Below are 16,355 nucleotides of genomic sequence, written 5' to 3' on the forward strand. Positions count from 1 at the left end.
TTGTAAATAGGTTAAGTTGGTGAGGATATATTATAATGAGGATTATTATTATTTATGTAGGATCTCGAGATGAGGGAAAACTTGCCATAAAGGTCGAGTGAAGCTTCCAGTTGCTCCTACCAGTCAGACCAGACCAGCCTTTCTCAAGGCAAGTGATTCAACCTATCTTTCGTATTCACTGTAAATAGTTCATTTATATCGATGCAACTATCCTGAGTCATTTTGATATATATATATATATATTTAAGTCAAGCGTATCTTATGTTTATCCTTGAAATGCCATGAACCCTTGAGTACGTATTGCAAGTAGTTCAAAAGTCTTATCATGACAGTAATTTAAAGTAATTTGAATGCCATGATAAAAGAAAGGGTAGTTACAACTCTTGGTTGATTCTCTTGATTAACATGCTAATGATTCCTAAGTATTGATATCTCATCCTGATACTTGAACCCCTATAGACCTTACCTTGAACCCTGAAAGCCAGATATTTATCAAAGTGATTCCTCATTGATTACCCCTCTTTCTTATCCTAAAGCTTGACAATTCTGATAAATCCTGAGCTAAAGATCATTTTTTTCATACCTTAACACCCTTAGTATTCATGAAGCTTACCTTCTTGATGATCCAGCACTTGAACCTTGATGAGAAACCATTGCTTTAAGCCCAGTTTGGCATTACCCTTCATAATATCCAATAGCCTCGCTAAATTCCCTTGTCCAAACTTTGATATATGAAAACCATTCAGTTACCCTAATAGAGTATAGTTTTGTGGATCGTGGCCCTGAAATTTAGTACCATATTTCCCGTGTTTCGAGTAGATCTATAATTCCTTGATAAAATGTTTCTGTTAAAAGAGATTTTGTTATAATTCGGAATCAGTTTTTGAAATAAATAAAATGTGGGTTTTCAGTCCCAAAGGGGGATAAACGTTTTCTTGAATAGTGGATCTGGACTGAGACGCGAGTCCTTTCCACACTTATATTAGGCTTAAAAGTTGCCTAGGGATTCCCATTAATAAAATTGTAGAACCCAGCGAGGTTCGGGATTACTTCGTGGCTGATCACCGGCTGTAATCCGTAGCGTCATAAAATGATTTTGATTAAAAGTATGATTTTGAAGTTGTTTTGATACAAACAAAATGATGCCACTACCCAAAAGTTTTATCTCTCGATATCATTGGTTATGTCCTCTCATTGACATTCTTTAATATATATCTCGACTTATGTTTTGTATCGTATTGATTAGCACTTGTTGAGCATTTGGCTCACTCCTTGCTTTACCCTGATATTACAGCTAGCAGCTATGGTTAGATTCAAGCAGACCGCCCGTAAGACCTGTGATGCTGATGCTTATGTTCGAGCTCAGGTAGAATAAGAGATAGTAGTTTTGTGTGAGGACTCGATATTTAAAATCAGTTGTAATAGATGGTAGTGTTGGGTTGTTCCAAACCCTAAACTGTAAGATCTTGGATTTGGTTATGTTTATTTATTTTTAAAAGGTGTAATAGTTACATTTACTTTGCTGTTTAAGTTGGGGGTGTGACATAACTGGAAATTAGTACTTATACTGAAGTTAGAACTTAATATATCAGAACTTAAATTGTCAGAACTTAAGTTATCAGGAGATATTTATCAGGAGATAATATCAGGACTTAAGGAGACTTTCAGATAAGGAAGGCGGCTGATTGAAAGGAAAGAAAATCAAGACAAACGCAAGAAGAGATATGCATGAAGAAGGAATTCTATGAAGAATAGAATACTTGGAAGAAAAGATAACTAGTTGATATATTTTAGGAAGCAGAATTATATTTAATATCAATTAGAATTTATCTTGTAACTGTGTAGTATACAAATACAGACATATGGTTTACACTATATGTGTTAACATAATCGAAGTTATTATTTATTGTAACCCTAGCAGCTCTCGTGATAAGTTGTTCATCACTGAGAGAGGACAGTTCCATATTGTAAAAGAGTTTATTGTGTTAAATAAAATATATTTTCTGTGTTCTTATATTCGATTTGATTGTGATAAACATTGTATTCAACCCCCTTCTATGTGAGACCTAACATATGTTAAGCATACGCACACACCACGTTTCTAGTTGTATGTTAGCTTGCGTGATTTGATTGATCTTTAGTCGCCTAATTGCATTTGTTGATATGTCATGTGTTGGTTGGTTTAGTCATCGCGAGGGGATCGCTGCATTCATATAGTTGCATTCATGCATGTTTTTATTCTAAATTTGAGTCTGTGATGCTTGAGGACAAGCATCGATTCAAATGTGGGGGTGTAATAAGTGGCATTTTATACCACTTAGAGTGTTTCATAACGGCTTGAATTGGTGTCTTGAACTCAAGTATTTTGTGCATTTGACGCGTTTTCTAGTTTTTTTTTGCATTTCAGGGTATAACTTGCTTAGATAGGTGGTTTTCATCAAATAAAGCTTAAGGAAGTGCTTGGAATCAGTCCAGGGGAGATGAGCGAAGAAATCAGCAAAAACAGAAGCAAAATAAAGTATTTTTCGGAAGGGTAGCAGGAGGCCGCGCGCTAGGAGCAGGCGACCGCGTGCTAGCAGGCGGCCACGTGGAGACAACAGGCGACCGCCTGCGTGCGGAATTTCAGAATCTGGATTTTATTAATTCAATTACAATTGGGCTTCTGTGGGGCTGGTACTCTTGGACGCTTATATAAACCTTATGGGAAGACATTTTCTTCATCAAGAGCAAGGGCAAGAAGATTGAGAAGACCATTTTACCACGCAACAACGAAGAAGGGGAAGCATACGTTCATCTTGTGATTCTTTTAATTCGTTGTAACAGTGGATGCTAGTTTTCTTTATGCTTTGAACCTTAATACTCTTGTGACGTACTTCATTATTTATTAAGTATTTTTATTAGCCCTTTATCGTTGTGTTATTATCATGCTTTCATATGAACCCATGGTGACGATGAGTTCTATTATGGGCTAATCGTGATCATGGGATCCTAGCGGATTTACTATGGATTTCTTTAGTTAATTGTTTAATACCTTGGTATGTGGTGATTGTATGATATCTAGTATAGGTTGTGCTTATTCGTCTTATATGTGTCGCGAACATGTAAGATAGTCGATTAATCTCTTGTGAAGCGACAGTGAATCTTGAAATTTAGAACTTGCCATACTAGCATAGGTTCATGTATTGTATGCATGATTAGTGGGTGACTCTAACCGTTTTACTTACCCTGTGTAATCATCATGAATAACTTGTGCTTAAATCGTTATGTTGTCAAATTCCATAGACATATAAGGTCTCATCATAATTAATGCCTATTCAACTTCTATCTTAATTGTGGATGTTTGGTAGAATGGCATTCGTGCAACGAAAATTGGCGATTATCAGTTTCGTGTTGTTCGATTAATATCATCACCATTACATGCTAAGGTTAATAACAATAACTATTGAATGAAGAAGTAATGAAGTTAGGATCACATGTGTATTTAATATTGTTAATTCAAGTGTTTAATTCTCGTAGTTAATATTAGTAACCAACCTTGATTGTTATTGTCTTGGCATTGAAGAATAATCATACATTGGTGAGTAAGTGTTAATTAAATATAATTAATCAGAGTCTCTGTGGGAATGAACTAGAAATCATTTTATATTACTTGCGAACGAGTATACTTGCGTGATTTATTTAGTGCATGCTTTTTGCCTAAAACAGAACCAAAGATACCTGAAAATTATGAGATTTCAATGAATTATGTCCATAACGCGAAATTACTGGATCGTGGGAGTATTGAGGTTGATGATGTATACGCTTTTTTCGTGGCATATGATATTATTATGACTTCCGATCCTGAACCACAAAGTGTGGAAGAGTGTCGACACCGAGATGATTGGTCAAAATGGAAAATTGCGATTCAAGAAGAATTGCAATCCTTGCGCAAGAGAAATGTATTTGGACCTGCAGTCCAAACACCAGCTGGTGTAGTCCCCGTCGAGAATAGATGGGTGTTTGTACGAAAACGAAATGAGAGAAATGAAATTGGGAGATATATGGCCCGGCTAGTAGCCCAGGGATTCTCTCAAATGCCTGGATTTGATTACTTGGAAACTTACTCTCCTGTAATGGATGGAGTCACTTTTCGTTTTCTAATGGGTATGGCTTGTATGGAAAGATTAGAAACACGTCTCATGGACGTTGTGACAGCCTACCTTTATGGATCACTTGATAGTGATATTTATTTGAAAATCCTTGAAGGATTAAAGTTAGATGAAACTAAGCCCCGTCATTTATATTCAGTTAAATTACAACGATCATTATATATTTTAAAACAATCTGGTCGTATGTGGTACAACAGGCTTAGTGAATATTTATTGAATGATGGATATATGAATAATCAAGTGTGTCCATGTGAGTTTATCAAAAAGTCACAAACTGGATTTGTTATTATTGATGTATATGTGGATGATTTGAATATTGTAGGTACTTCTGAAGATATTACTAACACTGCTACTTATTTGAAAAATGAGTTTGAAATGAAAGATCTTGGAAAGACAAAATTTTGTTTAGGTAAACAGGTGGAGCACTTATCTTCAGGCATATTTGTTCATCGGTCCATTTATACAGAAAAAGTCCTTGATCGGTTCTACATGGACAAATCTCACCCACTAACCACACCAATGGTTGTTCAGTCACTCGAAGTGAAAAGGATCCATTCCGTCCAAGAAAAAAAGATTAAGATGCACTTGGACCTGAAGTTTCGTATCTTAGTGCAATTGGTGCTCATATATTTTCTATATATAATAGAAGAATACGTGGTTCGTGGGAATCGAATTCAAGATATTTCATTCACCTGTATAATATTATATCACTATACCATATTATCATATGTACTTTTTATCATACACATAATATGTAAGTGTGCTAAATGAATACTTTATTTAATTTTAAAGATAGTTACTTGTATTCTGGAAAAAAAAAGATAGTTAGTTGAATATTTGTAAGGTCAATTTAAAAAATTGAATTCCAGATATAAAGTTAGGCATAGTACATAAATGGATTATTATCTTATTTATTAATCATTTTTTAGTTTGAAAATATGTCTTATATATTTTTAACATATTTTATATTATAAAAAGTAATTAAAATGTACAGATATAATTTGTAAATAAAACATTGAAAATAGAATCGATTATATATAATTAATCTATATTGGTATTACGTATTTAGATAAGTTCGAACTATAATCAGTCAATGCATTTTAGTTTATTTCAAATTTAAAATCAGAACTTGACCCATTATTCAAAAAATACTCGAAATTTGTCTACATGACTTGGCCGAAAAACATCGTCACATTCTACTTTTAGCAAATTTAAATTACAAGCTCGGCAAAAATATCTTACCAATAATGTTAATTTTTTTAATATCATATGCATATAAATTAATGTGTTTGGGGTTTTTATAGGATTAAGTCAATTAATTATTTGTATTTAAAATTACTAACTTCACTGGTAGCACATTATTGTTTTTGGGACTTCTCCGTTTTTAAAAATATTCAAAATTTGATATGAGATCTCACGAGATTTGTTAAAACTACGATGATATATTAAATGAATTTATTTTTCATTTTTCACTTTAAAAAAACTAGCTTTTTAAAAAGAATTCTTTTCGATAAAAAATATTCATTGATCAAGATAATATTGTACAAATATTTTGAATTATTTTAATATTTTTAATTATTCAAATAAAATTTATATATATAATATATTGTAGCATTTGATTCAATACATTTTATACTTTTTAAAGAAAAAGATATATATTATTCAATAATTTGAAAGAATTAACTCGTTCAACTGATATTTATAAAATTTTATCGAATTGAAAAGTATTTAATATTAGGAGAACAGTATACAATGTTATTAAATTATTATATGAAGAAATATTAGAATCGTAATGAAAGAAACTTAAAAACGGTTTAAATAACGATATAATTACAATTTCTCCTTCGAATTCTTAAAAAAATCTTGAATATCAATAATAAGTCTTTACAATATATAATTTATTTTTATGTTACAATCATGACTGATACTCGATTGCGTGAAAAATAGATATAGATTGTTTGTCAGTGATAATGTGAATACCATATATAAATTATTGCAATTTATTTATTATATAATTTTAATTTTTGAAAAATTATAAATGCATGTTATTTAAGTAATTAATTGACTCACTAAATGTTACTAATAATTATATATGTACATAAATCAAATATTGCATATAAATAATTGAAATCATCATAATTTACTAAAAAATGTAACATGCGATAATTTACATGACACGCGCATATAACTTAATCTTATTTTGCTAAAAGTAGTGTAAATAAAAAACTGACATTTTCCATACATACATGCGTTGAATTTCAAAAACTAACATTTTTCATTAAAATCAACTTTTATATTAACAGTAGTGTAAATTTTACATTATTGTGTATTATGATTGCAAGTCATTCTAACTTTAGTTCTGTATTTTTTTTTTAAAATTGAGTAAGTTAATTGTAAGTTAGTAGTGAACTCGGTAATAATATAGACCAGTACATATATTTATTTAAATAAAATTCAAATTTTTTTGTCAACTCTGTATTCAACATATATATTAATTTTTAGTTTTTTCTTTGTAAACATACTAACGACATTCTAGAGATTAAATTTAATCATTTCGTTTTAAACGTACATTGACTACCCATGTTTATATTCATTCATTAAATAAAATTATACAACACAAATAAAAATATAAATATTTCATTTAATGGGCTATATTAGAAATATTGTATAATTTGATAATATCTTGAATGATAATAATACGTATCGATAAACAATCAACTTATATTTGTTATACGTTAGATATTGTACAACATTTATAAATAAAAAAATAATTAAGAACATTATAATTGTATGATCCATAAAAAAATTCTAAAACATAACACGTGGCTCGCACAAGTTATTATGCTAGTTATATATATAATAGAACAATATATATATTGAATGAATAAATTTAATCATAAATATTTTAATTAAATATTTATTATAATCGATAATAATAGCTCATTATTACATATTTAATACATATATTTATATCTTACTTATTATTATACAACAAAATTTAATCACTAATACTTTCAATATAAAATATATCTAACTCATCAATGTATTTTATATATCTAACTCATTATTATATATTTGATCATAAATATATACATATTTTTTAAGTAAAAATTTGGTATAAACCATTTACATAAAAGCCCTTAAATTCATCTGTAATATTTATTTTATCTTATCAATCATTTATTAAAATCTATTAGGTATAGCATAATTAATATGCATATTTATCTATAACTCGCATATTCAATAAATAACAGTGTGTAAATGGAAATAACACAACCAACAAAAAAAACATACCAAAATATATCATATACCTTACTCCGGTAGAGTCCAGAAGTATAGGTATGCAAAACCTAAGTTACAAGGTTCTTAACAGAGTGACCATCCACATGGAAAAGTTCATAAAGAGTCCTTGTAAAAAAGTAAGCTGCTCAACTGAAATCGGAAAAGAAATAAGCTGCTCAATTAAAATCAACAACGTTCCTCAATATAATTTGAATCTGGCGTCCAAATGAACTGTATTGCTCTCAAAACTTCACCACATAAAGTAGTACCAAGATTCGACACATCTGGGCCCTAAATATATTGATTCTACATGCAGCCAAATTAAAACACCAAAATTTGAAGCAATAATCGTCAAGTTCCGAATCCACTCACTATTTCACAAAGGACTATATTTTACTAACTGCTGAAATTCACAAGTTAAAACAGAGTTAGCCACCCCTTGGTGGGATCCTTGATGATCCCCAAGATTGTCTTTGACCACCACCACCACGCCACCTATCACCTCCAGGAGGAGGTGGTGCCCGATCGTCTTGTCTGCCGCTCCCCCACCGGTCAGGTTCTGGAGGAGGAGCCTGCCCTTCAGCTCGACGGAACTTGGGCACATATTTTCCTGGGGTTGGTGCTGCAGCGGCAGCAGCTGGTGCTGCTGTTGGAGCAGGTGGTGCCTCCAACGGGCGAGATCCACCAGGAAGTTCAGGTCTGGCGAGTCCTTCACTTGCTTTCCTCCTTTCTTCGATTTCCTGCTCTCTTTGCCTCTGAATCTCGGCAATTCTATCCAACCTTGCCCTCTTCTCAGCTTCCTCTTTCTTAAGTCTCTCAGCCTCTGAATTAATATATGATAAAAAGGCAAGAGAGTATAAATATTTTTCCGAAAAATTTATTGGATTTAATATTGGTACAATAGACTATTGTATATGTGCGCATAAAAGCAGGATATAGCAGTCCCACAATAGGGCAACTGCAGCAACCACTTCAACAACAAAAAGTGTACTTCTACTGAATGCGTTTGCACTACTCTTGTGGACATTTTGTGGTAGTTTCCAAATTGACCTGCGGATGATAATAAAATATATACGACAAAGATTTGCATGAATACTTTCCCAAAATATTGCATAAACTAACTAGTAGTGTATGACAAAATGAAGTACCTATAAGCTTGCGAGCTTCCTCCTCTTCCTGCAGCTTTTTCAGCCTTTCCTCCTCAACGCTCAAATAAAACAACATTTTTCTCTTGGTTTCTCTCTCTTCCTTCCGTGCCTGAAGAATTTCATTGACCCGTGCATCTCTTTCCCCTCTCATCCTTTCATACTCATCTTGCCGACATTTAACAACTTTGTTCTGAAACTGTGTCTGCAAAAATGAACCCATACAACAATGTGAAATGTAAGATGCACAAAAATCCTAAGAAATGACATCAATATGACAGAGAACATAACAATAAATTCTGTCAGGTTTCGGAAACACGTGCCAGAAGGCTGAAACTAGATAATTATGTAACAGTACACAATGCAGTAGGTACTTGCCTTATTCTCCAATATCCTTAGCAGCCTATTCTTTTCCTTGAGGTCGCCATCGTGACGCAGCCTGCTTAGCTCTATCTCTTGCTAATAAATAGGGCATGGAACACGAGTTAGTAAATATAAGGAATTGAGAGGTTATCATTTAATATTCTCTCCATCAAAAATAGAACTAATAACCCGATAATGTAAATAAGTATGTGGTATTTATCAATTAATATTGTGATGACCATGTCAGTTTTCGATATATTTACATCAACGGTTTTTCTATGGTGTGCTAATGGGCACACATTAAGCACTAAATTTTATAGGTTTGGCTCATTTTGATTAGCTTATAGCTCTTAATGGTGATGGACCCCCTGCATTCACATAGTCTAAACAAATCAAAATGAGCCAAATTTTTAAATTTTAGTGCTTAGCATGTGGGGCACACACTAGAAAAACCCTTATATCAAAGGAGACATAAAGATGGTCGGTTTTCCTGCAAGTCTTAGAACCTCTTGATTAACAGGTGGGATTTCCTCTAGATGAACAAAAGTTTTCCGATCTTGGGAAAATATCTGCAAAGGATCTATCCAAAGTTTACATAATACCTGTTGTTCATGTTCATGAAGCACCTTTTCTTCTGACAAACGACGTTGAAATGCTGCATCAATCAAGGGGGCAGCTTCTTCTCTTTTTGCTCTTTCCAAATAATCCATAGTTTTACCAAGCTTTTGCAATCTTTTCTCCATTTCTTGCTTTTCTCTTAGCTGTTCACTAAGAGCCAACTCCATCAACGATTGTTTTGTAACTTTTTCCTGATTACAATCGTAAATTCAATCTTAGAATTTAGCAATAAAAATGAATATCAGCCTCGGTTCTTTTGTAAAATTAGACATAAGTTTTACTTACTCCATCCATGAGGGGCTTCTTTCCCTTCTTTTTACTACGCTTTTCAGCCTCTTGAAGCAAGGCTTGTGCTTCCTGAAGCTCCCGCTCTTCTATTTCCCGTAAGATTCGTTGGTTTTTCCTCTGCTCGTATTCAGATGCAAGCCTTTTTTGCTCTGCCTCTTCAGTTATTTTCTGTAGCTTGAGCCTTTTTAATTCTTCCTCTCGTTCCTTCAAAAAAGAAAGTTAACTTAATCATAATAATTCCCCAAAAAATGATAACATCCATATTTAAAAAAATGTTAAAAGCGTATTGTTTAATATACCAGTTCCAGAAGATGGCGTTCTTGTTCTTGCTTTCTTTTCTCTATAACCAATTTTCGAGCAAGTAGCCTTTTATGTTCCTTATCAACAACGTCAGCTAAACTAGGCAACATTTCACCTAATTTTGATATCTTCATTTCAGAAGGGTACACCATATTCCTTGTTTTATTTAAAGATTCAGCAAATAAGCTCAGGTGATCACGCAGACCATCAGATTCAAGGCCCTGAAAGAAAAACACTTTCAGTAAAACACATTGTGGAATGCAAACTATAGGTACACAAATGCAATGGCTTCCTTCAAAGAGGAACTATAAGAATAAAGTTAGAGACTCGGATAAGAGTTTATTAATCTACTAAACACTGATGCGCGCTTTATTGATTTCCAAATAATTGATAATAATAACGTTATGCTTGGGTGAACGATAAGAAAATAGGCATATGCGATTACATACTTAACATAAAACAAAAAGCAGTTATTAAGAATTACATTGACAGGTACCTTGTATGAAGAAAAAGAAATTTAGTACATGTATACATAAAAGGTTTGGCTCAAATAAGAACAATGAGAAACACTACGAATCAATACATCTGATGTGTTGAATCTTTACTTCATTAATGTCTTGATTTTAATAAATGGTTCGCTATTTTCAAAATAAGGTATCTTTAGTACGGCAATAGTTACCATTAAGAACACTGTTCGGTTTATTTACCATTAAGAACACATTGTTAAGCGTCGCCTACAGTTTAACATTGGAGGTTTTTATAAGTAGTATATGTTTCTGCATATAAATGAGAGAGAGAAAACAGTACGGTTTGGTTTGTTTACCATTAAGAGTAAATAGTTAAGTGTTGTCTCCAGTTAATATTGGAGGTTTATAAAAATTAGTGTGTGTGTGTGCAGAATAATGATCTTGACTAACCAAAGTGCTAAATATAACAGCGCCCTTCATATGATCGACTTTCATTGCAACAAAATTATGTTTGACAGCATCTACAGAGAGCTTCTCCACGGCTGAAAAACTGAAAAAAGGGACCATCTTGGCTAAACTCTCGATTTTCATTGTTTGGTAAACATGAGAGACCTGCAAATTGACAAAATAATCCTAAATTAAACTCATAATTTTTAATGTGTGAAAGCACTAATGTGTTACTATAACTATATAATAACAAGCAGATGGCAACAGTTTACCTGCTGTAGCAATCTCAAAGTGGCCAGCTTCTCCAAAGCAGGAACGTACTGAGAAAGTTGTACTTCCGGCACAGATGATGCTGATGAAATTTTACCCCCAACTTTCGAAATCTTTTCCAACAAAGGTTGAACTTTCGATGCCAAATCTAGAGGCAGAAATTCATGCTCCAAAAGATGATAAAGATCTTTTACTTCCTGAGTAACATATGTCATCACACCTTTCGAAATCTACAGGAAAAGAAAGTGTGTTCAGACAAAATCAAGATTCAAAATCAGAAAAGTTGACCATATTTTAAACAAAAGAAAAAAAAAGTAGACCATATTGGGAAATATACTACCTAAAACATTCTCCGTAAGTGTTTCAGTACCAACACAAGCATGATATTAAAAAATTATAATACAAATATGTGATACTGGAAAGCAAAATTGAATATTTACCAGATCTGCAAGAAGTGATTCCCGCGAGAGCTGCTGAAAAGAGAACAAAGTTAAAAGTAAACTGAAGCAAAAAATCTGTAATGCTGAAACGCCAAGAGCTAGAATAATACCATGTCTCGAGCCTCAATCTTGTTGTCAAGATTAAAACCAATAAGATTAGACATCCTCAAATTGCGCTCTTTCTCATATTCAAGTTCCACATGAGATGCCCTGCGCATGTGGTCATAGGGAGGAATTGAAAGTGCAGCTAAAAGAACAGAGGATGCTATTAGCTGCAAATCCTTCTGATTAAGGTTCTTATTAAAACTTTTCTGAAGTTGAAAAAGTTTAAACCAGGCATATGCATGATAAAGATGACTAGTTGAGATCCAAAATATCTCAGTTAGTTTAGCATAATATACAGCCATCCAGGATGTCTTGGGCATTTTCTTCACCATGCATGTCAACCCGTAAATATCCTCCACAGAACGAAAAGCTTCCTGCAAAAAAATATTACAATCAGAACAACCAAGACACATTTCCCATCCAAGGTAAGGCAGCAGAGCTGAAGAAGATAATATCAGCAGCAATAAAATTCTTTAGAATGAAAATACAAACCTGCCAAAGTTCAAGTTCGGTGGCAATTCTCAACTGCTCAAATCTTGTATCGAGATAAAACTGAATGCTCTCAGGTGCAGAAAGATCAGGTCGATCCCTTTGGTCTTTATATTTGTTAAGATTTGCTAGATGATTTCTGATAATCTCACACAGCCTACGGAACTCTGTAGTTCGCTTGTATTGCTTACAGAACAGAAAAGCACGGTGTGCAGTATCCTGAAAATTTTTAATAATATTTAGCAGAGCTCAGAGACGTGAATATCTCTGTGTTCAGAACTTCAGATTAAACAACCTTAGCATACATTAACAAAAGAATTCAATCAAATCAAAGCAACGCATCAACCTAAAACCATCACTTGGCTCAACTTCGGCATCACTTTACCATGTTAATCAGTAAACACCAACTTGGTATATGAACCATCTTTGCAAGTGACAAGATATATGGATAAAACCATATATATATAGAGCCCATACATTTGACTATATTATGTACTTCATACAGCTTTTTCTACGTATATACTAACCACAGTAGTATCTTATACTCACTGGTTGTTATTCTTTTGGATGGTACCTCATAAATAATTTATAACCAATTATATCACTTCTTCCACTCTAAACACCTAGCAACAACTGCAGATGTACATAGTTTCTCCCAAGAAATATTCCTATTTACTGTAATCACACCTTGGCAATAAAAAACTTGATGCGAAGTTTTTAACAAGTATTACATTTAGCGCTAGAACTATTTCAAACACATCATGCAGATTTGTTCAAGCTCGGGGTTTTTAAACAAATACTCCCCCTGTCCCAACCATTTCTTTACAGTTTCCTTTTTGGGATGTCCCATCCAATTCTTTACACTTCAAAACTTACCAAAAATAGTCAATGGGTCCCAACATTTTCCCACTTTTCCTCCCTTTTCACACTAATTTTACTACACTATCTCCCTTTTATACATTAAAAATCAATGGGTCCCACCACTTCACCCACTTTTCTTTCTCTTTTTCACTACTTTATACATATTTCTTAACCTCCATGTCCAAACCAAACGTAAAGAATTGGCTGGGACGGAGGGAGTACGATATTTTGCACTATGACCTTAAAATCAGCCTTGTCATTTTGGTCCCCCAACCCGGGGGGCTGCAGAGATTGAAACAGTTTCTTTGTTGCAGTTTAAAGAGTTGTTTACTGCAAGGAAAAGCAAATTAACTAAATCCTAGTTGCAAAGCCATCTGTAATACCTCAAAAGCCCGGATGCGGCAAGGTACTTCACAGAGCGGGCATTTAGCTAAACAACTTGCCCAATATATTTCTTAATTGCACTTATTTATATCCTCTCCTCTTAAAAACGACAAAGGTTCTGGTGGTCATAAAAAATGGGAACATGGTTTTGCTTTTCTTAAGGTATTTTATCTTCAATATCCAAGTGCTATCTGTGAAAATTATCTTTTGTAGAGAAATTTACTTTTCCTATATATTGCCTAATAAATAATAGTGAGATGAAGAGCTTGTGCTTTTCCTATATATAACTTCTAACTGAGCCGTCAATTATTTATTACCTAATATACTTTTAAGAGTAAGCTCTCAGAACAAAAGAAAATAGTGGAAGACCAAATAAATCCAACGCTGCAGTACTACATCCCAATGCTGCAGTACTACATCTCTAATTCCCATCCCACAAATACAAATCTGTAATCTTACTTACATACTGAGTTGAGATATTATAATTTCCAACACCCTTCAGATTATATGTAAGTTTATCGACCAGGTGCTCGACATTATTCCAGTCGAATAACTAATCCCTATCTTTTAAGCAAAATAATGAAGCTACAAAATTATGTGACACTAGCCAAGGTAGAGAGTAGTATTCGGGCGCAGAAAGACTCCAAATACAATCTCTCTAAATAAAGATAGAGAAGGCATATTAGCTGCATCAGTCTTCAATCAAATACTTACAATATGGCAAAGCATTCTGTAACACAAAAGGGATATAGATTCTCTAAATCAGCATATTATGGTACATAATATTGTACATACTGGTAAATAGCAGGAGGCATTAAAACGTACATTTTCGGAATCGGCACTCAAAAGCCATCGTTATAAATAAACTCCTAAAAGGTTGTTCTGCCTTCAAGGTAAATACATTTTCAGAATCAGCACTCAAAAGCCATTGTTATAAAAAAAACTCCTAAAATTTTGTTCTGCCATCAAGGTAAATTATAAGTTCTAATAGATTACAAAAAAACACGAACTATATAACAGCATCAAAATTAATTTTAGTGATTTTTATTTATTTTTTTCTTGGGGAAAGCAAAATAAGGAGGTATTACCGCATAGAGCGCCATCAACTTGGAGTTGTTCCTCAGTATTTCAAGAACTGTTCTATACGTCTCCCACAAAAACTTAAACCATGGGGTCACAAGCTCGCGATCAGATCGATCCTTTCCTTTTTCACCGCTGACATAACTCAACATAAGATCTTCGGGTCTATTATCAGCTTCCAAGTCATCTACATCAAGAGCTTCTTCCAACGCTTGTGCCTGACTACGAGCTGCTTCAGCTTTCTTAGTAGAAAGGTCCATAAAGTGCTTTATGACCTCCTCTAGAGAACTGACATTCACTTGTTGACAAATTATTCGATACTGAATAAGTCCATCCTTTGCAAACCTGCCCCTTCTCATGTCCACACAAAGCTCAATATACTTGAACATAATCTTCTCATGCGTCTTCTGCCATGCCCTGTACCTCTTCGAAGTAATCAGATCGTGAAGAGACTGCAAAGCGTCCTGCTTCTGCCCCACATTAATCAATTCTGCAGAGTCAAAGCACCAAAGATAATTATAACAAAACAATAGACTGATGCCAAAATCCAATACAGTACAAAAAGATTAACATCTAATACACGAGAGTTATAAGAACAAAAATTGTATCTTACCCTCGGCTCTCTTTAGAGCATTCTCCGGCTTAGCAAAATTCGCCATAGCTCTCCAACAGTAAGCCTGTCAAAATCATTTCACATGCCAACATTAAACATCAAATGTTCACTACTAACAAAAACACGGAAGAAAGATACCAAACAAATATCAAACAAGTCTCAATTTTTATATACAAGAATATCAAAAACATACAAATCAAATTAGCTTATAATTAACCAAATTGTGAAACCAGGTGAATCCTTACCCGAATAATCTATCAATTAGCTACAAATAAATACTTAAGAAATGTAATTAATTAAATTAAGCTATAAAATTCTAAAAACACTAATTTCAAAAATAAAAAAATAGCAGAGAGAAATTATGAATCAATTAAGCTACACAATTAGACATAAGGAGAGATTGTGCGAGGATGATACCTTTGCCTGAAGAGCAGAGTAGATTATTGGGGATGAATTTAGCCGCCGATGGGAGTGTGCGTGTGTTTTTGTTATATCCCCACTCAACTAAAATATTTCTAGGGTTTTCCAATTTTCGTTACTATTACAATTTTTTGTTTTTTTTTTTTTGACAAAATGCTTTTTATAAATTTCATCAACCAAAATTACAACTTAATTTCAATAGGAACAAAACTCCCATCGAAAAAAACACAGTCAGGATTAAACAAATAAACGAGCTAAGCAAATAGTCGCTTATGTTTTCAGACTGTTTAACATAATGAATCTCACGATTCTTTGAATGAAAAAAGATTAAAATGGCTTCCTGATCGATCATACATGCATCAATTCTGGAACTAGTAATATCACAAATGACCTTCACATACGCACCACCTGTAGCCCAATGTTCAGAAGCACCCAAGCTATCTACATGCCAAAAACCAGCTATAGACAAGCCGAGAGTGAAAGATCTCAAAAGATGAACACATTTTAGTTGTGAAAAATAAGCTCTTGTAATAATCGGCACCAGCCCAAATTTAATGCACGGAAAACAGATCTCCCACAAAATCACATAAATCATTTTCAAAGTAGCCAGATTAACCCAAGCATGACTAAGCAAA

At 33.4% G+C, this 16,355-nt stretch overlaps 1 protein-coding gene across 3 annotated transcripts; it reads right to left on the reverse strand.

Moving 5' to 3' along the window:
- Positions 1 to 7,589: 7,589 nt before the first annotated feature.
- Positions 7,590 to 15,866, reverse strand: LOC141696856 (eukaryotic translation initiation factor 3 subunit A-like). 3 transcript variants are annotated; one of them, XM_074500986.1, is made up of 14 exons: positions 15,718 to 15,864; positions 15,301 to 15,364; positions 14,696 to 15,177; positions 12,366 to 12,581; positions 11,879 to 12,247; positions 11,769 to 11,801; positions 11,331 to 11,558; positions 11,062 to 11,223; positions 10,144 to 10,365; positions 9,842 to 10,048; positions 9,541 to 9,747; positions 8,954 to 9,034; positions 8,579 to 8,780; positions 7,590 to 8,253 (listed from the first exon to the last, which is right to left on the reverse strand). In XM_074500986.1, the coding sequence occupies exons 2-14, from the start codon at positions 15,344 to 15,346 to the stop codon at positions 7,859 to 7,861; spliced, it is 2,850 nt and encodes a 949-aa protein (XP_074357087.1). In that variant the 5' UTR covers positions 15,347 to 15,364; positions 15,718 to 15,864; the 3' UTR covers positions 7,590 to 7,858. The 3 variants fall into 3 exon arrangements, with proteins under 3 accessions (XP_074357087.1, XP_074357088.1, XP_074357089.1); XM_074500987.1 differs by having other exon boundaries at positions 11,769 to 11,798; positions 15,718 to 15,863; XM_074500988.1 differs by lacking the exon at positions 7,590 to 8,253 and adding an exon at positions 8,271 to 8,480 and having other exon boundaries at positions 15,718 to 15,866.
- Between the last annotated feature and the right edge of the window lie 489 nt (positions 15,867 to 16,355).

The sequence above is a fragment of the Apium graveolens genome, chromosome 11 (assembly GCF_009905375.1).
Source record: "Apium graveolens cultivar Ventura chromosome 11, ASM990537v1, whole genome shotgun sequence".
NCBI classification, from domain to species: domain Eukaryota; kingdom Viridiplantae; phylum Streptophyta; class Magnoliopsida; order Apiales; family Apiaceae; genus Apium; species Apium graveolens.

Bases quoted from the DNA above. Each gene is read 5' to 3' on its own strand.
- LOC141696856 (XM_074500986.1), bottom strand. From the start codon at position 15,346: ATGGCGAATTTTGCTAAGCCGGAGAATGCTCTAAAGAGAGCCGAGG. The intron at 9,035-9,540 runs GTATTATGTAAA...CCTATTTATTAG, and splicing joins TTCATGAACATGAACAACAG to CAAGAGATAGAGCTAAGCAG. The intron at 8,781-8,953 runs GCAAGTACCTAC...TCATTTTTGCAG, and splicing joins TAAGGATATTGGAGAATAAG to ACACAGTTTCAGAACAAAGT.